The sequence below is a fragment of the Solenopsis invicta genome, chromosome 3 (genome assembly GCF_016802725.1).
Source record: "Solenopsis invicta isolate M01_SB chromosome 3, UNIL_Sinv_3.0, whole genome shotgun sequence".
NCBI classification, from domain to species: domain Eukaryota; kingdom Metazoa; phylum Arthropoda; class Insecta; order Hymenoptera; family Formicidae; genus Solenopsis; species Solenopsis invicta.
The window spans coordinates 30177337-30204133 of NC_052666.1; the positions used below are offsets into that span (position 1 = coordinate 30177337).

Sequence of the window (26797 nt, forward strand, 5' to 3'; positions counted from 1 at the left end):
CGCATTAGACATGTTGAGACATCAGTATGCAAGAACTCACATTAGCAAAATCATTAATGTTTAACTTTGTTTAACTCGAAGTACGTACAGCCGAATAAAAAGTTAAATGACAAAAAAAAACACTCAAATAGAAAATAGAAAAAGAAGTATGCGAAAGAAGAATTAAATGCTAAAATATATCTTGAAAAAGTTACAAAATGGTAAAAAAATACCCTTATAACAAATGTCGGCTTATAACAATTGTGTATTGGCATATTACTAATATCATTACGTTAACAATAGACTTCTAAACAAATAATTCCTTAAGCAATCACTAAAATACGTTACCTAATGGCAAAAATATTACGAGTTGCTATAATATTTACAAGGGCCATAATATCACCTTTTCCTCTACAATTTTTTCTCTTGAGAAGGACTTCAAATGTAGCTGAAATGTTCAATTATAAATGCTTAATTAGAATACGTTATATTTGTGAATTGTATGCGCAGCAATTGTCTAGCTGCACATTTGCCTAATATATTTGCGAGTTTTGTGTCAATATCGAGAACATTTAATGTCTCGTTAGAGTCCCTGCCACGATGAATAATAAATTCATCTTCTTGCTACTAGATATAGTCGCTAATGGATCGGTATAATGTTGACAGATGGGAATGCTCGAAGAAGAATTAGCGATGAATGACATGTCACATCATCGATAGAGCGTATCAAACACTTTTTAATCTTCGCGCCACTTAAAACTTCTTCCATGTACTCAAGTCCAAAAACGGCAATATGATGTCCAGGGCACGAGTGCGCAAATCGGAGTCCGTACACGTCAATCGACGTCAATCGACCGCTCGACGAACGGGATAATTGCGCCACTAGTCTTAAGTCTCAAGGTAAACGAAGCATAATTGATATTCGCAGGAATAATCCTGGCATTTCGTTGCGGATTTCATTCAAATTATGTTTCCCGCTTGATCGTTCTAAATCGAAAAGACTAGAAGAGATGAACGATCTTAAAAACAAATTAAAATCGAACATAATTGAAAGATCAAATGAAATTAACAATTAAGCTCGCTTTTCTGCCGCTTAATTCAAAGGTACAATAAAAAATGCCCGACGTGATATTTATTTTGAATATTTCAAAAAAGCATAGCAATTAACATGAAACATTAGCATGATTAACGAAGAAAAACGCTAATAGCTTTTGATAACGAAAAATTACTTTTTATAACTTATATAAACACGTAATCAACGAGAAAAGACGTTCTTCCAGATATACTCGAATCGTCTTAAGTAATTTCCCTGGAAATTTAAACCCGCTGTGATTGCGGAAGTTTAGCACCTGCAATCGTCAGCCGAATTCGAGTTAAATGTGCACCGAAATGCCGGACATTAGCGAAAAATGAGGAGCGATAACTCGTCCTTCTGTACACTCGTCGTACTTAAGCTGTTCTTGAACAATGCCTACAATATATGTGATTTTGTGTTAGAAATCTTTAGTTCTCTCAAGTGCTAATCTAAAATTCATTAACGATGGGTTCCGCAATGATTACATTTATAGTAATCGATGCCCGAGCAGACGTGTCGGCCGGAAGCGTGTCGACGATAGAAAATTTCCTTCGAGGATGAATACGTACGTTAATTAAGTAAAGTATTACGTAGCAACAAGTGTCAATTTATGCATAATCTTAAATGTGTGCGCACAATTATTTCATAAAATAAGGTAGTTATAGTTCCTGACGATAATTCCACATTCGATCGTGTTTCCAAATTTTTTCGCATGTCGTTATGTCAGGTTTTAAATATTTCATTTTATTGTAAACTTTAAACAACCAAACTGGAGAGGGTTTCTGAATTTTATATTATGCTCATATCATACCTAAAATTACGTTTTTTCTGCATTGCAAATAGATAACTATTTTCCATGATTTCCATGATACGATAGGACAACAAAAATGAACCTTCAAATAAAAAAGAAGTAAAATATTTATTCTTGTGACAATAAAAACGCCAACATCCTCGAAGAAATGAACACATCTAGCGTCAAATGTGCAATATTAATTAAAAACTCGGGCCAATAATATATCAAGTCATATATAGCAGTTAAAATAAGATACTTGAGCCAAGTAAGGTCCAACACTAAATAAGACCCATTTTCAAATTTATCTCTTTGAAAGTCGCTTTATGTCTAAAATACAATATCTTTTTAGAAACAACATATACTCAATAAATAAAACTCAGTTAAATGACCATTGTTATGGCTATTTTTATTTGTTATGTATAAAATTTGCATCACGTGATAACGATTTTTATTGCTGCTAACATTTACAAAATTAAAATTGCATACAAATGTCTAGAAATGTAAAGATTAAAAGATTAATTAAAAACAAAATTAAAAATAATTGTGATGTTTAATAATAGAATAAATTCTAGATTTTATTTTTATCATTAATAATCATTTTATAAGTAATTTAGAAAATAATGTTTTGTCCCTTGGTTATTTTTGTGATTCAAACTTTATTCATACATGAAAAGAACAATTTTTGAAGTATCAACAAATTTAGCTAGTTATATAGATCAGAAAATAATATTGTCAAGCCTTCAAAATAATTGTGTAGGACGTTCATGCACGATGAGCAAGATCGCAGGATGTTTGGACATTTTAGCAATTAATTTAGTTATCCTACACAATTATTTTGATGATCCAACCAAATCATATTCAGATCTGTATCCAGTTAAATTTAGATACTTTAGCAAATCCGTTCTCTCCATATAAACAACACATAATAAATAAATCAGAGTAAAAAAAGACATTTTTTTTGCTTATTTATAAATATTCTATATGCAACATATATTTTATTTTTATAGATAATAGAATACAGATTTACTTTGTTTCAATATCATATAAAGTTTTTAAAAAATAAAGTAAATTAAGGGGATGCTAAAGTTATCCTAAGTTTTACCGATCAAACGCGATTTTTTCAGAACGCTATTTTCCTAATTGTATTTACAGATTTAAAAATTCTTTTCAACAATTAAAGTATAGGCACAAATGTAACTCAATCCTGTCGACTTTATGCCGAGAACAAAAAAAAAAATTAAAAAATTTTAATCTAATTTACCTATTCTTAACCTAATATGGAGTCCATAGCTGTCAACGTGTGCCAATATCTGCTTCATACAAAATTTGGTAGTTTCTTTTTGTAAAACAAAAATGGTCTGAGGTATTAATTACACGATAAAATAACGTTCTTAAATTTTAGATATTTAATATGAAAGATTAATGTGCTCGAAAATTTGTGCATCTACATGCGTGCAATATTGATGTAGTATGTAATGACGTATTGATGTAAATCGTATTTATTGTACGCCGTTATTCAATCGGTAAAATTCACGACTTTAGCATCTCTATAAAAGGACCTAATTCATCTCAGGTACAAATACTTTCCAATTTCACGAAATATTATCCATTGAAAAAAAAATTATTTTATTATACGGCTCAGTATATTATTGACCCGAAACTTTTACTTTAGCATGTGATTTGTAGATAGCAGCTTATTTATTTTATTTTGTGTCCAACGCGTTGGACGTTTCCGCGTTATTCTAGTCAATACGAAGAGAGAAGACTCCCATGAATATATGTCAGAAGCAAATCGAAAAAAAAAAAATTAAGCCTGATACAACGAAACCGTGGACGAACGAATCTTGTATGTATAGACAGTTTGCTTTAACAAGAAGGGGACCACGGCGAGTTAATAAATATATTCTAGACTCAACGATTGAATTGTAGTCGCCGCTCTAAGGATGTGAGAAAATCATTATTTTATTTTATACTCTCGTCTGCTCCTCGTACTGTAACAATCGATATTAAGTATGAAAAAACGTTTCTCAATCGTTCTCTCATAATTCATTGAGAAATTATTTTTAAATAAAAGAAAAATTCTTGACAAATCGCTAAAAGCCGTTATCATTTTAATCTACGTGAAAATTATTTTCTAGTGTTAAGCAATTTGGAAAATTATACTTCAGTAGCGCAGCTAAATTGTTATTAGAACACATAAAATATAAATTATAAATCATATTATTCGGTCAAATAAAAAATAATAAAAGTATGAAAAATTAATACTTTGAAAAATATTGAAAAAGTTATTTAAAAAAAAATTTAACTCAATTACTGTTTTATTTCACCTATTTTATTGTACAAGAAATTTATTCTATAGTATCAAATGAATTCGAAAATTATTTCAGTAATGCAGCTAAATTTTGTATTGAAACATACAAAATAAAAATTATACGTATAAATCATATTATTCACTCAAATAAAATAACGATAAAAATTAATAATTTAAGAAATAATGATAAGGATTAATAATTTAAGAAATATTGAAATATAAATTATTTAAAAAATTTTACTCCATTACAATATTTCGTCTACAATCGGGAAATGTACTGCAAGTTGTACTAGTAGGTTGTGTATTACTTTTTATTGCTGTAGCTGTCAGAGATTTGCTGCAATTTCATTCGTTACAACTTTTGAAATCACGCGTATTTTAAACGACGTATTATAAACATCTTTGTCTATTGATATGAGCTTCGAACGACGCCCATTCTTCGTCCATCCGCAGCCACAATTCTACCTTGATTTCAGATTTTTGAAGGACCTCTAGCGTGAAAGTAAATTCATATAATTAAAAGAGTAAACTCTAGGCGGATGTAGCAGAGAACTGTGTAAACGTCGGACGAACGATTTTCTACACTGGCCAACTTTCCGACAGAAAGTTAATGAAATTGCATGATGTTACTGTGGCGTCGACTAACCGGGTAATATTCTTTTTTCTCATCGATCCTAGCGCAACCTTTAAAGGAACTTTCATAAGATATTCTGTTAATTTGATTACTGTTTTATAAAAAGGACCGTGGAAAACATTGGAAATTCTATTGCCCTATCGATCAATTCAATTAATTAAAACACTAGTCTCGCGTAAAAATATTGCGGTGCAACGTTATAAAATAAGAAGCGCAGCACTCAATTCGCGAATAAGAGCCTTTACGTAATCTAATTGACCACAAAAGAGATAAGGATGCCGAAAATAAATAAATTTTCTCTTTCCCAAAAGAAAGCAAAAGCAAGCCGAAAGGCATTTGACCGGCAAACGCGACAAAGGAGCTGCAAACATCAAGAGAGATGAAAAGAGAAATACTTTGTGGAATTTCAACGAGAACAGAAATGAATGGAATTTCATTAACGTTTCAATGTTTTAAATATTCAGAAAATGATTTGCGAGTTTATTCCACTCTGCGAGGGGGAGGGGAGGGGACGTAATAATGCGGAATTCTTTGTTGTTATTCGATACCGTCGAAAACCGTACCGAGTTCGCCGAAATAATATCAAAATTATCGAATTGTCATCCCTGCGATCTGCAATTCTACGTACGCTCGTGTGGAAACGATTGATCGTCCGAACGTCACGAGCGGGAAGTTGAACGAAAACGTCGACGTCCCGCAATATTCAATGTCTCTTAGATTAGATACATTCGCAGGCATGTAAATGTGTATGTATGTATTTGGGACGTTTGCGTGCATATGTACAAACTTGGCCAAAGTGTATACATAGATGTTAATTACGTTGATGTGCATCTACGCGGCGTGGCGCAGCGCGAGTTCTCAATCCTCTCGGCCAGAATATACATATCGATCTTCTCTTAGCGCCTAGGCAATCCTTCTCGAACGATAAGTAAAAAAAAACAAAAACAAAAACAAAAAGAAAGAGCTATATTTGTTATAGAGAAAATAGTATAGAGCACGATATAAAAGATATTTTGACAAGTCTAATCGATTAACTTGATCGAGCGATTAAATGGATGTCGTGTTTAACGAGCACATCATTTAACTAATTCGTTGGATAATATTGTCCGTGTGTGGAAAATAATGTATCAGATCACGTTGAATTGGATTAAATGCTAGTTTTCACAATCCAATTAGGTGCGCTGCGGCGAGCTTAGTGCTCGACTAGAACGACCGTTGATTAATACGATAATTGTATAAGCAGAAATAAGGTACAAGTTGAATCTATGCTTTTGCGAGAATTTCAATAGCGCTGGCAGGTCCAGCTATTATTAAATGTTGATCGATAAAGCTAGTCAATTGTTGAAGCAAAGAGATCTTGATCGAATCGTTAATTGAATCAGATCATTTATCAAATCGTTATAAGATACTAGAGCCAAATAAGGCCCAGCACTGAATAAGATCCACTTTAGAATTTAAAAACCATTTAAAACCACGCTTTGCGCCTAGAGTTTATGCTCGAGAGATAGCGTAGAAAGTAAGTAAAGAGATGCTGAGGAATTAAGAACCGACGCAACGCTATCGACTGTTTAGTACAATCAAAATTTGTGATGAAATGGGTAGTATATATGCCGTTTTTAAAAATTCGCTACAGAAAATTCATCAAGTGTATATTATTTTATAATTTATTATAACATATTATAATATTATTTAACTTACTAAGAAGTAGGAAAAAAAATATATACACTGAAAAAATGCTGTAGTAAGAATTAAGACGTAGTTTGATTCAATTAAACGTCGAATCTTGGGCTATCGTTTATATACGTTGGTGATTCAACTAAATTTTATTCATTTAACTTTATTTGTTATTGTCTTAATTTTAAATTTTTTGTTTCATTAATACTATTAATGAATTAACCAAATATTTCCAATTAGACTGACGCTGTTGAACAAACAGCATTTTTTCTTTGTATATATATATGCACATAAATTTTTTGAAATAAGTACATTTTTTTTAGAAACAATGTAAAAGAGACTGGGAAGAGGGCTTGTTGAAGCAAATTGGCATTACGTTCCGTTTATGTACTCACGGGTAAAAGAAATAATGAGAAAATTATCGCAAAAATTTCAATATCTTCCCCATAGTTTAAAAAAATAAAATTAATTAGATGTGCCTTACTTGGCTCAGGTACCTTAAAATCGATAATTTTTCTTTTGAATCTAATACAGATTTTCCTCTCATCTAAATATTTTTTTGATAATTACTTGAATAATTATTTAAAAAAAATAAAGCGTATGTTTAGTAAATGTGCAACAAAAACAATTTAAAAAATTGTTACGTTATAACAAATCGGGATTTCTTTAATCAAACAAATATCTATACTTTTATAAAATAAAATTAAAATATTACCAAATATTAATAATTTATTTAAATTTTCGAATATTTGTTGTAAATTATTTCATTTGATCATTGTGGCATCGGTAAACAAAATATCTCTTTCCGTTGAACTGTTCTACGATAAATTCCACGTGAGAAACTATCGAGGTAAAGTCGGAGCACAAATTATTCATATAACACTTATGTTAAAATTACTGTGCATCGTACCGTATCGGAGTAATCTCTTACATCATAAGCAAGTTCTTACATCATAAGTCCGTCACCTACATGCTTTGCAGCCTAGAAGCCTATATTCGTGTCAAAGAGTTAATCGGCCAAATAATAGCGGTAGCCGTTAACTGTCGGCAAGATTTATAGCGTACTTTATCCTCATTTTTGCAGCGAGATTCGAAAAACCGAGCCCTTAAAAAATTCCTTCCAAACGTTTTAAGATTCGACAGAGGTGATTTATCTCTCAATTTTTTCAAATAATTCGGATGTTACACAAGCGAAAACTAGATCAGTCAAGTGTAGCGTGTGCATCAAATGAGAAAATAGCTCGTAGACAGTGTGTTAAGATATTGGTGGAAAGTATCTCCTGAGAATCGGAGTGTATTGATTAATATTGGGATAAGAGTTGATCGTTACCTTCGGCAGAAAATGTTTCCATTCCAGATTTCCCTGCAATTTACTTATGATACGAAAGCATAAGAACTTCGTTTACGACATTGATAAAATATCGCGTTTGCTATAAAGTCAATATGTATAACGATACGGATCAATACGGAAGGCTAGCTGAAGTGCACGAGATGAGGAAAACTTGTATTGTTTATTGTTACGCCGAGAAAAATATTTATGTAACTTTAATGGCCTAAAGTTTACCGACAAGACACATCAATATCAATAGCCATAATTGCGCGCCGTGATTAACATTGATGATATAAAATAAATTTTTAACAAAACCAAACTGTCCAATTTTTTTGCATCCTCCTCCCATTCTGATTCTACAATACAATTATTTCTTCAAAATAATAAAACATTTGGAAAATTTTTGCGATTGATTTTATATCTCACAATCAGTGATAATCTTATCTTTTGTTATCTTTACGTGTAAATACAAATTCACGTATTGATTGTTTGATTTGTGATTTGTATAATGTTATGATATTTAATGAACAAGTTTAAGACTGTCACTTTTTTTGGTAACAATTGTTATTTTTTGTGTTTATAACGATAATATCTTTACATTTTTACAATAACAGTAACGAATTTAACTGTTACCTTTGCCGATACTTTAGATTCACAACAGATTATATGTAAATAATATTTTCTCTTTAATACGCAAATACGTTTATAATATTTTTGACTGCAATGGATTTGGATCCGAGATGGGTTAATGACGCCACATGCTGGAACTGTCCAATTAGAACCTAAAGTAGAGCATGTAACGTCATTAACCCAACACGGGTTGGATTCAAACCCATTGCAGTCGAAAATGCTAACAGTAATCAGCGTGCTAGATCAAAGCTTACGTGCATTAAATGCAATTATATGTTTCATTTTCATATTTATTTTCTACTTTGTGTTATTTATTTCATATCACATTTATTTTCATACTTTTTAACATATTTTAAATATAACAAAATATTTTGCACTTTATTTTTTATATTGCTTTCCAATAGTTATTACCAGCACTGAATTTATAATATTTATATAGTAAATTACAAATTTGTTTTTAGTTCAATGAATTCATTCTTAAAATATCAATGTTAAAAACAATGAAAATTTTTTATTAAATTCATTCGTTTGTGAATTACAATCAAAATTTCTATGAAAATAAGTACTGAAGAATAAAAATATTAATGTAAAGAATTAAAAAAATAAATTTAATATAAAAAAAGCTTACTAAAAACAAATTTAGAATTATAAATTCTAATGTTGATTATTACATTTATTAATTATTAAACAATTTTATTAAGTAAATTTAAATCTCTAATATCATACTTTTTAGCATTACAAAAAATAACAGCAATGCGTTTCTTTTATAAAGCATTTCTCTTTAATATTTGGTAATAATAAACATTTCCTCTTTATTATTAAGTATACTTTTACATTTAACATTTTTATCTTTAATTTAATTTAAAAAAAATTTTTTTTTAATTAAACGAAAAATCAAATCAAATAAACTTTGTTTTATTTTTGTAAAAATTGCATTAAAAAAGCACGGTTTTAATCACATTGGTGATGTCTTTGAAATGTTCTTATATCTCAAACTAGTTTAGTCCTTACAGTTAATTCAACCAATTAACTGAACCATCTGTTCAGCAAAAAAGAGGAACCGGTTTTCCGATCTGATCCCATCATTCTTAAGAATTCAAACGATAGTTTACGAATGTCGAATGTCAAATAGTCTAACAGCATATAACTTTGACGTATAAACGTATTTTATTGAAACAATTTATTAAAATATATTAAAATTTTATTAACAAAAAAATTTTTAATGTTCAAAAATTGTTAGTTATTTAAACTTTCAATAAAATGCGATATATTGAACCTCATAAAAGAGTACTTCAAAATAAATTGCAAAAAATTTCCTTCACATGCGTTCGCATAATTAGTGCGATTGAGGCAAAAGCGATGCAATCGCGTAACAACATTTAAAAAAAGTTTAAAATTAACAAATTCAAATTATCCGAAATTTGCGCGCTCAGGTATGGCACATCGCATAGTACGTTGTTCTGCATGAAGTTGTTGTTTTAACATATTTTGTGTTAAAGTAATAAATTTCACACATATAGTAGTTAAAAATTACAAAATGTTATTCAATTCAAGAAATTGATTTAAATTTGATTCTTTATTATTTAACAGTGTAAAACATATTATAGATTCAACGGATATTTCTTGATGTCTTTTTAACATGTTAATTCTACATTTCGGGATGTTGCTGCAACATTCGCAATTCAATGTTGCTGAGACGTTGATTCAACATTAGTGTGCTATATGGGCAAGTGTCAAGTTGATTATGAAGTTGCATCTAATTTGTCAAAGTCCAATGTAAAACAGTCGGTGCAAATTTTGCGTCAATTTTTCGAAACGTGTTACGGCAGTTTAAATTTTAATTTATAGTAACATGCCTTACATTTAACTTCTTTAAAAGCTGATTAAGTTACTGGAGGATTCATTAGAAAGATTAGAAAAAAAAAGAATTTCTCAAGTTTTATAAAAATCTCTAAAATGAAAGGTAACGTTTTACAACAGCAACGTTACACGTCCGACTCTTTCAAATTTCCCACAGAAACCGAGGTCACTAAAGCGATCAATACTTCACGTTACCCAACAAGTGCCAACCGCACGAGGAGGCAACCACAAACTAGAACTTTGAAGAGACAGCTACCTATCCCAAGTTGAAATGATAGTCGAGTTCGAAATAAGAGCCACCAAGGACCAAAATCACTCTTGGAAATCATCTACAATCGCCAGAAAGTTTTTCGAGATCATATTTCCCTGCATTTTTCGTTCCACGAGATGTCGCCGGGTTCGTTCCAACCGAGAGGATGGCCGACCTGACGGAGACTCTCGCAGTCGACGATAGGCGAACGCTTGGAGCACACTGTGTGGTCGCTCACGAACGTATTCGTCGTCCTCGACTGATGGATGACCCGCGAAGACGGACATATATTATGGCGCTACGATGTCACGACGCAACACTCGTCACCGTTGTGCATACTCGAGGGGCCGATTACGTAAAATCGTCGATAAGATGCTCCGACTCGTGCCAGCGAATCGAGACCCCCTCCAAACGAGCGGACACACATAGCTGACTTCAGTTCCACGGCGGTTGCGAGAAACCACGTGCCAAGGCACGCAGCGCGTGTGTCGCATGTACTGTTGGAGCAGACGCGAACCACGTGCGCGGCCGAGACGCTGGCTGTACCAGTCATCTCGGATATTTTCGGTATTAATTACTGATCACGACGGAAGCCGACGGTATAATTTACTGGAACTCAGTGATAAGAATTGTGCAGCATTTCGGACCGGCCGATAACACAATTATTTTAATCTAAATAAGTCGACCAGCTTCGCTCGGAGTTTCAATGTTAGTTTGAATCAGATGTGCAACCACGAATTTGTTTTGTATTTGAGAACGGAGTTGCAATTCCGATGGTGCTGATGTTTCCGTTAATAGAGAAAAAGTTATTTACTTTAAATAAAAAAATAAACTCGCAAATGTAATAATTGTTATACTGTGTGTTATGTATTAAAATGTTTTATTATGCTGTAGCTCGATCAATTTTCCTTGGAGTTTTTAAATTAATATGGAAAACGTGAAAACACGAATTTTTTGTATTTGAAACAAAATTTCGATAGTGCTAATACTCCCGTTAAAGAAAGTTTACTTCATTTACACTCAAAAGTGTTTTATTTTAAAATATTAAAATATTTTGTCTTTGTCTCTCCATTTGTTAAATAAATAAAAACGTTTTAATTTTAAACGGTGTTTAAATTGAAAATACTAAAACATTTGAAGACGTTAAAGATTTCAGTCTTAGTATTTTAAATCTGAACACCGTTTAAAACTAAATATTTTAATATCTTAAAAATAAATTTCTTTTTTTGAGTGTAATTAAAAAAAAATCAAATCGCAAATGTTATAATTATTACATTAAGTGCGTTATGTACTAAAATGTTAACTAAACATGCAAAAAGAATTTTTTAAATTCTAGTTAGAGGGTGGCAGTATTAATATTTTCTTCGTCAATGTTTTAATCGGTAAATATTACAATTAACTCCCGTTAAACTACAATTTTTCTATACATAAATTTCATCTAATGTATTTTTCACAAGTCAGTGACAATAAATATCTTGAAGCTTGTTATCGACATTCTCGCGATTTCACTGATTTTCATCGCAGAAGTAATTAATAAAAGTCTTAAAAAATCGGGAACAATCACCTTGTACTTTTATATCTACGCTGTTATTAAATCGATATGACAGAAAAGTTAAAAAACGCGGGACAACGTGTACGCGTATCTGTGGACGTGTGGTAGACATCTGCGATTATAAATAGTTCAATTTCCAATTTTCAGATAATGTTGTGATAAATCGTTTTAAATTATATTATCAGATAAATTGGAGCGATCGTGTATACAAGTACCATTCTCTGCGATATCTCGCAGTAACGATACCACAAAGTTAGACATTCATTTTTCAACATCCAAGTTGCAACATCTAATTATCGTAAGTGTTGTGGCAGTTTTTTTATCTCGCTGTGTTCCTACTTATTATATCTACTTGATATGATTAACTCTCGGTTGACGTATACACAAATCAACATGTCAATCCCTTTAAATGTCTAAACGAAAATAAAATTTTTACGAGCTCGTAAAAATGAGCTTTAAAAGTTTTAAAATAGCAATGAAGAAAAAAAGACTTTTGTGCTTGTCACATATTCTCCTAGATATTTGCATCGGAAGCATGAAATAAAACCGCGAATTTTCAAGCGAATTTGTAATGTTGTATCTTCCAACTTCTAATGCAATAATAATAAAGTTCGAAAGCGTATATTAATATTTAATTTCATTGACAATTTTCCATCAACAGAATATATCGTGATTAAAACGTACAAATGTATATTGATCGCAAAACTTTATGCAAATTATTACACAATTATTCAAGTAATCGCAAAGATTATAATTGCGAAAATGTGAAATTTTCAGGTAGTGCTCCTTAATGTGCTAAAATTTCATGGTGGATAATGCGCGTAATTAGATCTTAATGTTGATACAAACAGATAAAGTATCAGTTCGTTACGAACTAGCTCAGCAAGTTTCATGCAGAAGCACGTACGTTGCTGGCAATGCAAAGATGCTGAATACATAAGATACTTGAAAACAAAAACTGAAAAAGTTCTTTTGCATTGAGGATCTAAGTAAATTAAAAAGAAAAAGAATGGAGAAAGCAGTAGCGACTAATAGCGATACTAAAACTGGCGAGGTAAGTATGATGCTATTATTTAAATTACAGAATTTATCGTTTGATCCAATCTTGCCTTTTCTCTTTCAAAAACTTTTTTTGTGACAAAGAAGAAAAATTTATTTGCTTTTTGTTTTCAAAACGTCAAAAATAATTTTTTTAAATTTATATATTATATATTTCGATTAATATATATATAAATAAAGGCATCCCATCATGTGAAAATTTCGGATTCTATATAATAATAATTAAAACGTTCACCCTTCTTAAGATAAGTTTTAAATTAATTATAATTTTCTTTCATAATACAATTAATTACGTGGCAAGCGAGACTTTAATTTTGAATCTGTTTGCGACGTTTTCGATGAAACTTTAGATTTTTCTATAAAATTATATTACTCCATTTTTTAAATAGCAATAGGAAAAATAATCTCTTCATATATTATAATTTACTTTATAAATAAGGAAAAAATTAAAGAAAAAATAAACGTAAACAAAATTATAAAGCAAAAATGCACAAAAAATTTCGTAAAGTATTTAAAAATTAAACAATAATAGTAAATTACTTCTCGAGTATACATACATCTATTATATTTGCTGTTCGTCACGAAACTAAAGTTTAAGTCGCAATTAATAGGATTTCTTTCTCAGAATAGATATAACATTGGAGACAAGTCGAAAGATCAAAATTATATAGTTAATCATAAGTATCATAACAAGCAATATTGTAATGAAAAGAATGATCACGACCAATATACTTATATAATACTATAGAGTGCACGATATGCGTTAATGAACGCTTTTTAGAGCATTTATGTGATAAAAGGAATTTTATCACGCATTTATACAAGTCATTAACTAACTTAGCCATATAACTATAATTATATAATTATCATTTCGTAAATCTCTTGTTTTTGTCATCGTAAGTTTTAAAAGATATCAATCATGTATTTTCTTTTTTTAATTCATTCACTAGTTTATATTTTGCGAAGGTGACTTTCTGTTATCTATATCTTAGAATTGAGTATTTTATAATTTTAATTTTTGATTTTATATTACTGGCTATCCTCGGATTATGTTATAATATTTATTTTGCAATTTCTAGCAAATGCCACAGATGGAATCTTCTCATGAAAGACACAGAGTGTTGAGAAAATACTTCCGATGGTTGAAACATATATCAGTAGAGCCAACTATGTGGCTCTTCATGATGGCATTTATGTTTACGTCAGTCATCGAGCAAGATTTTTTTAGGTACAAAGCATGTCGGGTGGACCACGGATACTCTAAAGAAACCTGTCTAAAGTTGAATGACGATAATAATAAAGACATAAAGACTAAAGTACAGGTAAAAATTACATACAATAGGTAAAACGAAAGACAAGGGAGATAAATAGAGAAAGAGCATGCTCATTATTGAAAAAAATTATTGAAGTTCAGTTTAACAACTCGAGAGATTGTTAAGGTTGTATCACACTCATTTTTACAAATGTGTTAACATTTATACTTTAAATGCACTATATATTGCACATATAAAAATTTATAATATTTTGTTTTATTAAACAATACATTTTTATAATTATTTACTTTATTTGTCATTATTTTTTATTGTTATAAAACTAAAATTTAAAGAAAAATGATAAAAATCTCAATACTTTGTGTGTAAGTACTTAAAATATTTCAAAATAATTTATGCAAAATTTCATTACGAATTTAAATTCAGTTGTTCTGTAAATAAATTTTGTTTATTTACAAAATAACTGATCTCTTCATACAACTATAAATCATCTCGAACACTTAAAGCACTTATATAAAAAAAAACAATTTTTTGTCATTATTTCTTAGTATATTTTTATTAGAGTTTTTACTTTTTATTAAAGAATTTTTCAGATAAAAAATTGTCGCAAATTTTTTTATATTACTTTCAAACGAAACACAGAGCAATCTGTAACTTTTTCATTATTTTAAAATAAAGACAGACGATTGCTTATCGAGTGCAAATATTCAGCTTGCCAATAGCACTTCGTAGTAGGTACATTCATACGCATGATTACCTCGTTTGCAACTACAACACAAGAAGTGCTTATTGATCAAAGTGTGAATAATCAGCAAAAATACAGCCCTAATGTTATCAAAGCAAACATATTTAACAAACCAAATATTAGAACGAGATATCCACGCAACGAAAATGAGTACCACGCTAAGCACTTAAGAACACATACGTACAAACATATATATTCCCACATCTGTTTTAATTTATAAAAATTGATTTATTGGGAGTAGAAAATTAAATAAAATATTCAAGAGCTAAATAATATTATACTTTGCTGTCAAAGCATACTTCAATTTTTTTGTCGTGATTCAGAATAGACTTTTCGGTGTCAGAACAATAACTAACTTTCACTCTTCAATTACTCTGCACTAAGAAAAAAAATCCTCTTGTAGATGACTGTCTCGGAATTCCATCAATGGAACGACATTGCCGGGCACGTCATGCCTATTATCTTGGCGATGTTCTACGGCAACTGGAGCGATCGGCGCGGGCGTAAATTACCGCTCGTCTTCGGTCTGACGGGCAAATTGGTTTACTCCTTCATGATCGTGATCAATTCTATGATGGACACTTGGAATCTAAACATGGTAGTGTACACGGCGACCCTGCCGATGAGCATCCTGGGCGGCGACGTTGCGATCTTTGCCAGTTGCTTTGCGTACTTGTCGGACGTAAGCTCCGTGCAACAGAGAACCTTGAGAATCACAATCCTGGATGTCGTTTACCTCAGCACCATGCCTTCGGGTAGGAACAAGTTCGCTCTCAAAAGAGTTTTAATTGTCGAGGGATATAACTACTTGAATTATTATTATGAAATAACTTCAACGAATAAAGAATAAAAAATGTTTAGACGTCCTCTGGACTTTTATATTACTTTCATAAATATTGAGCATTTATTTAAAAAAATAAATGTCAAAAATTTCTTCTTTCTATGGACAATTTTTGAGTGGTTAAAATTGAATTAAATTGGATTGCCGATGACATCGTTGTTTTGCCACTTTCATTTTACGAATGAGGATCCAGTTATCGCGCGATTACATAAACGAGTCTTTGCAATCCAATGGCGCAACGTTCAAATAATCAGTCACGTTTCTTTTCATTCGCAGGTGTTGCACTTGGTTCTTATGTATTTACTCATCTGGTCGACATGTCCTACACGATTATGTTCGCTGTAAACGTGACTTTGCTCTTGCTGGCGATTATATATTCGCTCGTGTGGCTCAAATGGCAAACGTCACCGCGGCAACAACCGCTTTCGGGCGGCAATTGGCTGCTGGACTTCTTTGATATGAGACACGTCGCCACGACAATGCGGACGTTGGTGAAGTCGAGACGCAATCACGGCAAATTGCACCTGTGGTTACTGCTGCTCGCGATGTGTCTGTATACATTCCAGAGAGATGAAAAGCCCAAGAGCCAGATGTACACTTCACTAATATTTAACTGGAACGTGACGGACTTTAGCAACTTTAAAACGTTTCAATCAACTCTCTTCGTATTAGGTCAGTTTGATGTGGACTTGATTCCAATTAATCTAATTGACATTTCGCGAATCTCGACGATATAAATCCGCAACGTGTTCTGAACGACACGAGTGAAAGGAGAAATTTCTTATCGTGAGAACTTTCACTACCGGTTAATTTATAATTAGACTTTGATTATCAATGATATTAAAGAAATTACACGACTCATGGCAATTACGCGAAATTAAAACCGATCGTAGGAAAGGCTCTATTTTTGTGTGCGAGTGCATGCACAAAATAGGTTATTAACTTTTTATTATCAATCACTTTTTCTTATCATTTTTGAACATCTAAATCAATATTTTATTCAATATTTTTATAACTATGAAAAGAAGAGATTTTGTTAAAGTGTATAAAAAAGCTAGATACAAATCTGAAAATAATTATGTAGATCGCTCAAGTTGGTTGCTAGAATGTCAAAACTTTTTGCAATATCGCATATTATGATTGAACGTTCTATATAATAATTATTTTGATGGTCCAACAAAATTAATTTTTAATTAAATATTAATTGTTAATCGACCGATGAAGAGGTCAAACGTAAATGAAAGCAAGGGGAGGGAATCACATTAGTTAAAGCAGATCTTGACGTCTAATAACAATTTTGCATGAATTATACAATTCCCAACTCATACAAACTATACGCTGATTAATTGTCTGAAAATTAATTTGTTTGAAAATTAATTACAAATATGTATCTAACTAAAATTTCAGCAAAATCATCTTTCCGTGAGAGAAATATTTGGTGAGATCAATCAAAATTTAATTAAATAATCAAATGAATTTTATAGTTATAATTATTAAATACGTAATTAAATTAACAAAACAATTTAGCCTTAACTAATTATTTTCATAAAACTAATTATCAAATGTTTTGTTAAATGTAATTAAGTTTTTGGTACCAGTAACTGCAAAATTCATATGATCACTAATTAATTAAATTTTGGTTGCTCTCGCCAAAATATTTTTCTCAGTGTGTATAAAACAAGTTCAGTGCTACAAGCAAAATTTTACAAACAGCGTAAATATTGTAGATGCTATTATAAACACAAAAACATAAGGTACGAGATATCTAAAAAAAATTTGTTTTGACAGCAATGCTCATTGGAGTACCTATCATGAGTAAATTAATAAGAATGAGAGACATTTTCATCGTTGCGGTTGGAGCAATAGCGCACGCAGCCGGAAGAATAGTATTTGTTTTAGCGGATCGGTCGGAATTATTTTATGTGGGTAAGTAAAAATTTTATATTTTTATCAAATTGTATCCGAGTACTTTTTAATCAAAATATTACACGCATATACAAAGTATTTCCAGAAAAATGCCGTTTGAAATAATTGTGAGGAGACGCAAAAAAAAATGTTTCAAGTAAAAATTATTCTGTATCGAAGGCAATATGTGTTCATGTAGATATATATATTTTTTTTCTATAACTGAAAAATTCATTTGGTTGAATAAAATCAAATTTGATTGAATTAATTAAATCTCTAGTTTGGATATGGGCAAACAAATGCATTGGTTGACACAGCAAAAGAATTTTGTTAAAAATTTTTGTAATATTAACATAAAAATTTGAATTAGTGAACCGAATTGTTAATTGCATAAAACCAAATTTTTTGTGGATTTTATTCAAATTTTGATCACTAAATCAAATTTGTATGTGAATGAGCTTGCTATTTCTACTATAAAATTTGATTGAAATAACTAAATCCATGCAAGCAAAAGTTTGATTGTTGTAATATTTAACTTGTTTATGATACAGTTCATAAAGATCAAGTCAGTACATTAACTTGTTTATGATACAATTTTTTAGTCATATAAATAAATTACAAATTCAATCAGACAAAATAATTTAACTGAAACATTTTGTTTTATTCAACCAAATCGGTCTCTCAATGGTAAAAGTGCTCCTGAGATTTCAAGATAAACTTCTTTTTGGTTTTTTAAATAGAATTATATGATTTTTACATAATATTATTCCTCTAATTATTCTGTATACCAAAATATTAAAATAGAATTAGCAAAAAATCAATATCTTGTAAATTGTAAACTATTCATTTCTTGACAATTGTATCTTAATACATTTACGCAAATAATGAAATGAATTAATTATGTAAAGAAAACAAATTTTTACTTTAAAAAATATATATAATAATTCATTATAAACTGCATAATTTTTCTGAAAAGCAACTAAGTATTTTTTTTATATCAATTGATTCCTCTTATTATTTTGTGTACAAAAGTATTAAAATACAGTTGCTATAAAAAGTTTATGTAAGATCTGTTAATAAAAAAATGTCTCCTAAATTATTGATTTTTTATGTCTCTTATATCTCTTAAATTTTTCGCTAACTCCACTGTAATACTTTCATATGCAGAATAAATAAAAGAATCACCTAGTGTAAAAAAATCATATAATTTTGTTTAAAAAAACTAAGATAAATAATCAAAACTTTAAAATCTCAAGAACATCTCCATTTTAAAAAATGTGTATTCATCGTAAAATGTTTCCTTCAAAAGATTTAGTTTTACTTGAAACATTTTTTTATTCTCTTTTTTAAATCTTTTACGATTTAATAATTATTTGAAACGACACTCATCTAGAAACACTCTATATACTCAAATAAGAAATAAAATAAAAAAATGATTAAAGTTATTTTATAACAATCATTTTGCAGGTGCTACTGTTGCTGCGTTAGGTCCCGTAGTAGCTCCAGTACTCAGATCTATGACCTCGAAGCTTGTGCCTGTAGAGGAGCGAGGTGAGTGATAATAATTATTGCCTCAATTTTGACACTGTTAGTTCAAGACCGGTTTAATTCCAATAGATCACAAATGTATACCGTAATAGTATATGACATCATAGAAATTACTCTAGAATATCACGTGCTGTTCAGTAGTTTCAACTTATAATGCCACATAGAAAATACATGCTTTAAGCTAACATCTAAATTTTTATGTATAAGACATGTAATTCCCGAGGTAAAATTGATTCTTATATAATACCGGTCGCAATTTCGAGCCGCAATGATACTTTTTTTTTCATCGTAACAAAAGTAGAATGATAAAATGTGTTTTTCTGCTCTCCAGGAAAGGTATTCGCGATGCTCTCTGTATGCGATAACGCGGTCCCATTATTTAGCGGCACTTTGTATTCCCAACTTTACAATGCCACGATTAAGACAGCACCGAGCTCGTTTTATTGGTTGACATTCGCAACGCAGATTGCCGTGCTCCTACTAATTCTGTAAGTAGATACTCTTAGTCATCATTGTTTCATACTTTATTTTTTTCCTTCGTTTAAAAACATATTGGAGAACTGTGACTCGCTTAATCGCTCAATTTGAATAATCTAATTTTGACAAATAATTGTTTTTTTTCAGATTGATCAACTTTACATCGTGGTCCAAGCACGCAACCGAGCAAGAGGATTACATCGATGATGAGGCTGTGGCTCCATCTCTTCCAAGTAATACTGAAACTAGCTCAACGAGTAACGTAACAACCTAATCTTACAAAAACATGTGATAAGATTGTAATTGCCTTATATACGTAACGAAACAAAGGTCACATTTCGTTAGGCACTGACATTTCATCTTATCAATATAAATGCATAATACATTTACAACTTTAAGTTCACGAAATTTCCACTTGGAATGAGCTCAAATTTATCTCGCTTTTAAGTACTGATTAAGATTGATATCTCAGAAAAAATGATATAACATTATAATTTTGTTAATTTAGCGATAAAATAGTTTTTAGAATAGCTTGTTTATAGGTATGTATGGGTAAGAAGACTGTAGAAATATATTTTCCCGACATATTTTAGGTATTTGTTGTATTGCGTTTTCAGTAACACATCAAATGTGAAATGCAATTCGAGAAATAAGGTAATAGTTATAATAAATACGCGCAGAATAAAAATATTTACATTATTGTTAAAATGTTAATATACATTTTTTATATATACTGTTGTAATAAAAATAATTCTAAAAATTTGATTACAAACAGTAAAATTGAAAAATCAAATGGATTTAGAAGTAAGACTAACAGTCAAATTGCAATAAATGCATTTGTAGTATATTTACATATCTTACCCCAAGCAGCAAACCATGTTTTTAAATATTTAAAAAATGTTATAATGAAGAATAAATATTTTAAAAAATAGTGTTTGCTAATTGGGACACTGTAGCATAAAAAATGCGCATCTGTTTTCTGTACCAAAAATTTAGATTCAAATCAGCCCAGAATATATTTGATTTTAGATTTTTAATTGATCACCACCTTTCGAAAGGCCATGACAAACTGCTGAGAGTATCTTTGCCAAGATTTACAATGAAGCATATATAAGCAGGCAACAAATGAAACTCACGATCTTTAGTCATGAATGACTTGCGAGAAAAAGATCGTTACACAGTAGTATATATATAGATCTTATTTAAATTCCTAAGATTATATTTTTATATTGCATTATTATTTTGTGTGAATATAATACTATTGTATATATTCATATTTGTATCGTATACTTTAATTATTCGAAACTGCTCTTGTGAAAAATTTTATTTTTATTACTACAGTTATTGAGTGACTGATAGATTATATATTTATTTCTTATCAATCACTTAGTCATCGAAATTGAGAAAAAATAAATTATACGGAGAATTAATTTGTTGACGCAGTTATGACGACTATTCGTTTTTCCATCATTAAATATACGTAACATAATTGTACTAATAATTAGATATGACTCAGGAAATTATTGTGTCACTGTGTGACTTAAAAGTGTATAAACAATTCATCAAAATAGCGATGACACATGCTATAATTATTGAGAATTAGCATGATTAATTTCATACTTTTATAGATAAAAACATGCACTTTAAAAAAATTAATAGTGTTAAGATTTCTTGAACACGTTATTTTACATATGGAAAATATTTCCTAGCGTTACAAAGATTAAAACAAAACAAGAATAATATTTTTTATAAATAATAATGTGAAGGAAATTACTTTTAGCCATCATTTTTTACGTATTCTATGTTAAATATCTCATTAACCTCACATCTAATTTATTACTGAATTAAAATTTAATTAATTTCTAATTAAATTAGAAAATGATATTCTTCGTCACCAATCTACAAAAAGTTCGTTTTACTACAAACGTTTAATTTCAAATCTTAAATTGAGTCTCACTAAACCTCTTAAAACTTTTTCATCAAAATGAAATTGTCTCTAATTTCGAAGTTTGTTATTAACGTAAACAACAATACCAGTAGGACAGGTTTGCAAGATTGTGATTTGCATTTACACAACGCTTAGGACGATATCTAAGAAGACTGCTATACTCATTAGTATTCAACATGTGCAGACCACAAACATGTCAAGGACCGTTGACTAATTGTCATCGTTTAGAATTTTCGGTGCAAACAATTATATGTTCTTTGAAAACTGAATAGTATTAACTCTAAAAAAAAATAAAGTATTAAAAAGCATCTAACAACATCAACGGTTCTATGATAAGATTATTTTTATGCTCAATATTTCAAGCAATCTATAATTTATATTTATCTACTTTATACTCAAAACAGTTTTAAATAATCAACTTCTATCAATAATTAATTCAAACAATCTACTTAATAAAATTATCAATTATGTGTGTGTGTGTGTGTGTGTGTGTATCTTGAATTAATGCGGTTTATTCAAATACATTAACAGATAAGATTTTTTTTTTTAAATTATTCATAAAAATCATCTATCACACATTAAATTGTATTTTAATAAACGTCATATTAAAAATATTAAATTTATATTTTATATAAAAATAATAAAATGCCATTCTTCTTATTTCTTATGTTATTGACACATCGATCCAATACCCAACTTATTGTTATACATACAAGTTCTAAAAAAATGGCATTAAACTAATAAAAGAGTTCTAGGAACAAAAGAGTTCTAAATTAGAATTCTAGTTGATACTTTTGCAATAAGTTTTTTACAGATTTTTAAGATGCTTGTTGCATCATTATTAAATCTGACGATCAAATTAATTTGTAGTATTAACTTCAGTTTAAAGATTGAGTTCGACAATCCATGTCGGCTCGCAATTTATAGAACTAAAAATTACATTTAATAATTTATATTCAAATATTATTAAGCACAAAGATCCGCTTTGATCAAAAAATGGCTTTTTTCTACATTTCCATATATTTTATATATTTCATATACGCAAATATTTCTCGTTTTTTTTTTATAACTTGTATACTTTTTATTGACCTTCTTTGTTAAACGTATATTAAGTCTACCTCTTAATGACTGTGGCTCATTAATCGTGATGATTACAGCTCCAATATAATCACAGCTATTAATTTAAATTTGATAGTTTGTATATATTTTTTTTGTGTGCGCACAAATTTAATAATTAGATGAAAAGTCTTTCATTTCTAATTACGTTACACAATACTCGCGCATCACTGCGCACAGAAATATGGATTAATTCTCTGCCTTCCTCTTCCGCGATCTATGCAATGATGCGCATCTATCCAACTGAATGCCGCGAGTTAGCATGAATGAAAATGAACACCTGCTCGGTTCCTTCGATGGGAATTCCTTGAGCACCACCCGCGGCATACGGGTGATATCGCTTCTCACGTATATATTTTGACCCAAATATCCACCTCTTAAAATCAACTGGTATAAAAAGTCTGCCAACATTTGGAAATGCGTACTGTCCGTTTCGAGCATTACTTCGTCAAGGGACGTCTAGGATCTCCGTTATCATGGTAATACACAGCGTACAGCAAACGAATATTAACGTTCTAAATTTATTCGCGACACAATATACTTTGCATGTAAAATTTGCTGAAAAAGTAAATGCAAAAAAGATATAAATAATTGGTATGCAAATGCTATAATCCTGCTATTTGACAAAGCTTACTTCGTGAACGGCTGTCATCGCGGAGCTCGCGTATTTTAACTATGTGTATTTAGAAGGAGTTAATAGTGTAATATTAAATTTGTAATTTGTATAAAGTTATGTAATATCAAAATTACTGTAGCGCGCGCATACTTTGTCTGGTATTTCATTAAAAAAGATAGCAATTACGTTATGAACGGCTATCATCATGGAGATAATAGATGCGTATTTTGACTATGTGCATTGAAGGGTTAATAGTGTAATATTAAATTTATAATTTGTATAAAGTTATGTAATAACAAAATTATTGTAGCGCGCGTCTACTTTGTCTAGTATTTCATTAAAAAAAGACAGCAATTTTACGTTCTCATCTCGCACATTTAACGCGCAGAAATAGAAGAGTACTTAGTTTTATGAATTGTTATTATTAAATTGTTTTGTTATTTATTATTTATTTTGTAATTATTTGTTACATATTAATTAAATCTGCGCATAAACAAAATTATATTATAAACAAACATAAAAGTTAATTAAGTATAACAAACATCGAGGGGAAGAAAGCAATCTATATGCAATCGATTTAAAATGCAGAAATACATATTTGTAAAGCAGAAATGCATGTTTGATACAAATGTTTCCATCACAATCTATGTCAGCCAATGTACCTTCATAAATAATAACTCATACCGTATGCTCTATTACTGCTATTGATGAATTCGAAATTATGCGCAAATATGGAAAATCACAGCGCGACGATCGCGATAAGAACAATGAAGTCAGATGGTGCATTAATCACGCAGCTAACTCGATTATCAATCGTCAGTTTCCATCAAACTTATTTACAAATTAAATATAAGATCATTCGGTTTTCTCTTTTCTCATGTGCGCAGTTGATATCAATGTAAATTGCTTCATAAGCAATTTCTGCATTCGAGAGATCAGATATCACACATTCCCATCATGAAGCTTAACGATAACAACACACGTTATACACATTAAAGAATCCACCCATCATTATTTCAGTCAAATTATTCCGCATTCTCGCGCAAAAATGCAGTTTCTTTGATAACAGTAATAACGTCATAATTATGATCGCGGCTGGCGTGGAAATTTATGAGTGACGCGGTTCTCGCGATGAAATCATTCTGTTTTTTTTTTCTCGAACATGTCCGTCTGATTGCCGATGAGAAATTAAAAAAAAAACTCTGTCTAAGTGTGCCTACCGGCTATTTTGCAAAACACGTCGTTTAAGTGGGATCAGCTTATAAAATGTCAGAAAAGCAAAAAGTAACCTTATATTCTATTGTACTTTGTTTCAATTCTCTCTCATATATTGAATTCGATATGTAACGCCTTTTATCAGATTGTGCGTCAGATCATTTTAACAGATCTATTTGAATGAATTACGACTTTGAGTTATGACTGAAGTAAATAATCTTGCTTTAGCAGTGACAGTTTGTAAATCCCCCGTGACAAATTCCCCGTTAATCTGCAATCTAATTGAAAGTGAAGACGCAGTATAAATATTGTATTATATTACGTGGCTTATTTATCGCTCGGACTGACAGTTTGCATAGTTGAAATAGTCACAGAGAAAGTAACGTTCTATCCATGGGACTTTTTATCTTGCATCGAATAGCAATTTAGACGATCGGTAGGAGTAAAAGTTCACCATTAGGATGCCTGGTGGGAAATAAATTTTTGTTGACACTCGCACATGCAAAGAAACAAAGTGCAAAAGTGCCATGTTAAGAATGATCCTAATCGTCTAGCAGAAAAACAGGTAAAACTAGTTGGTTAGATCATATTTCGAGCTAAATTGTGACGAAGTTGCAAAACGTTTCAACCGTTTAAATTTAAAAAAAAGAAAAATAAAAATAAAAGAACATAATAAGAGTATTCTTCACTACTACTTCCGCAGAGATCATGAAGCTAATAACATACAAGCCATAATTGTTGTCCTTGTTATGAAAGTTTTTCCAGCAGCAACGTTTCATGATGTTGACAAATTTGAAAAGCACCGTAATATAAATTGGACGGATTGCATCTGAAGCGTCAAATCGCCATTGGAAGTATTTCAAACGATGCACCTCCGCTTTCAGGTCTCGCTGAGAAAAATGGTTCTCGTTGTTGCGGCAGCTTTAATAGTCCTCGCCGCGCTCGCTTACGCGACACCGACTCCCGGCCCAATTGCATCCGGAGCTATTACGATCTATCCGATACCTCAAAGGCCGCCCTACGCACCCAACCCATGGATCTATCCAAAACCAACCACGGTGCAGCCTGCAGGGCGTTAAACGATAATCCCGGGTCACCGCGCGAGTTCTCGCTTTTTCAGAATCGCGTATTCCACAAGATTGATTTTGTAACCGACTGGCAAACTCGTTGCTCTATTTCTAGCTATGAACTGAATCACCGGGATAATGATTGTATACTTTTTTTCACTCTAATTGCGAACGTGAAATTGAAATCAATAATTTGACAAACAACTGGTAATTATTCGTGCAATAGGTAATACTCGTTAAATATTCGAGATAAAATTATACTAATATTGTCACCTTGATTAATATCGCCGGTATAAATAAGTAAGTTAAGTTATAAAATTATGTAAGATTTAAATGCTGTTATGATGAATGCACTACTGTACATTAAATCTGGTTAATGAATTATTCTTGTAAGTAAAAAGATGAAATATTGTACAAAGATATTTATGAAGATAAGAATTAAAACAAGATGCATTGTAATATGATTTAATTATCCAAAATAATATATGTAAACTTTTATGAATCAATAAAAACATTTCTTAAATTTCCGTTACTTATCCCTTTAATTTTGTTTCTTTCATTTAAGTTTATAATTAGTATTTTTTCTCTATTTTATTCTAAATTTAAGTGCACTAAGGAAAAAATTACTAAATTTTAATAAATATTTATTCAAATAGTAATAATAAAATATTTACTAAATATCTTGTATATTAGTACAAAAATAACTAATTTAAACCATTTTTTTATAGATAAGTAAATATTTATGCACCGTAAATATTTCACCAGTACTATCCGAATAAATATTTATTAAAATTTAGAAATTTTTTCTCTCGGTAAAAAGATTCTATAAGACATCCAACAGCTTATATATTATTCTCAAAGGTCTTGCGAGATTTCAGTAAAAAAAATTCATTGTACGTCG

At 30.5% G+C, this 26797-nt stretch overlaps 2 protein-coding genes across 12 annotated transcripts in view; both read left to right on the forward strand.

Annotated features, from left to right (window-relative positions):
- Positions 1 to 8115, forward strand: part of LOC105204551 (adenylate cyclase type 6) — a 178493-nt gene extending 170378 nt beyond the window's left edge. For 2 of the 3 annotated variants that reach the window (XM_011173653.3, XM_039447161.1), the window contains one exon: positions 646 to 8115. The gene's annotated coding sequence lies outside the window, so the exon portion shown is untranslated. The remainder of the gene's footprint in view (positions 1 to 645) is intronic. The other variant, XR_005574382.1, reaches the window with a different exon arrangement.
- Positions 8116 to 10522: 2407 nt separating this feature from the next.
- Positions 10523 to 21372, forward strand: LOC105204552 (proton-coupled folate transporter). Of its 9 annotated transcripts, none has more exons than XM_039447162.1 (10): positions 10523 to 11377; positions 12274 to 12386; positions 12866 to 13142; positions 14227 to 14469; positions 15567 to 15918; positions 16281 to 16676; positions 17793 to 17930; positions 19377 to 19460; positions 19789 to 19945; positions 20082 to 21372. In XM_039447162.1, exons 3-10 carry the CDS (start codon positions 13098 to 13100, stop codon positions 20206 to 20208), a joined length of 1542 nt encoding a protein of 513 aa, XP_039303096.1. In that variant the 5' UTR covers positions 10523 to 11377; positions 12274 to 12386; positions 12866 to 13097; the 3' UTR covers positions 20209 to 21372. The 9 variants fall into 9 exon arrangements, with proteins under 9 accessions (XP_039303096.1, XP_039303097.1, XP_039303099.1 ...); XM_039447163.1 differs by having other exon boundaries at positions 10523 to 11244; positions 12236 to 12386; XM_039447165.1 differs by having other exon boundaries at positions 10523 to 11244.
- Positions 21373 to 26797: the final 5425 nt, after the last annotated feature.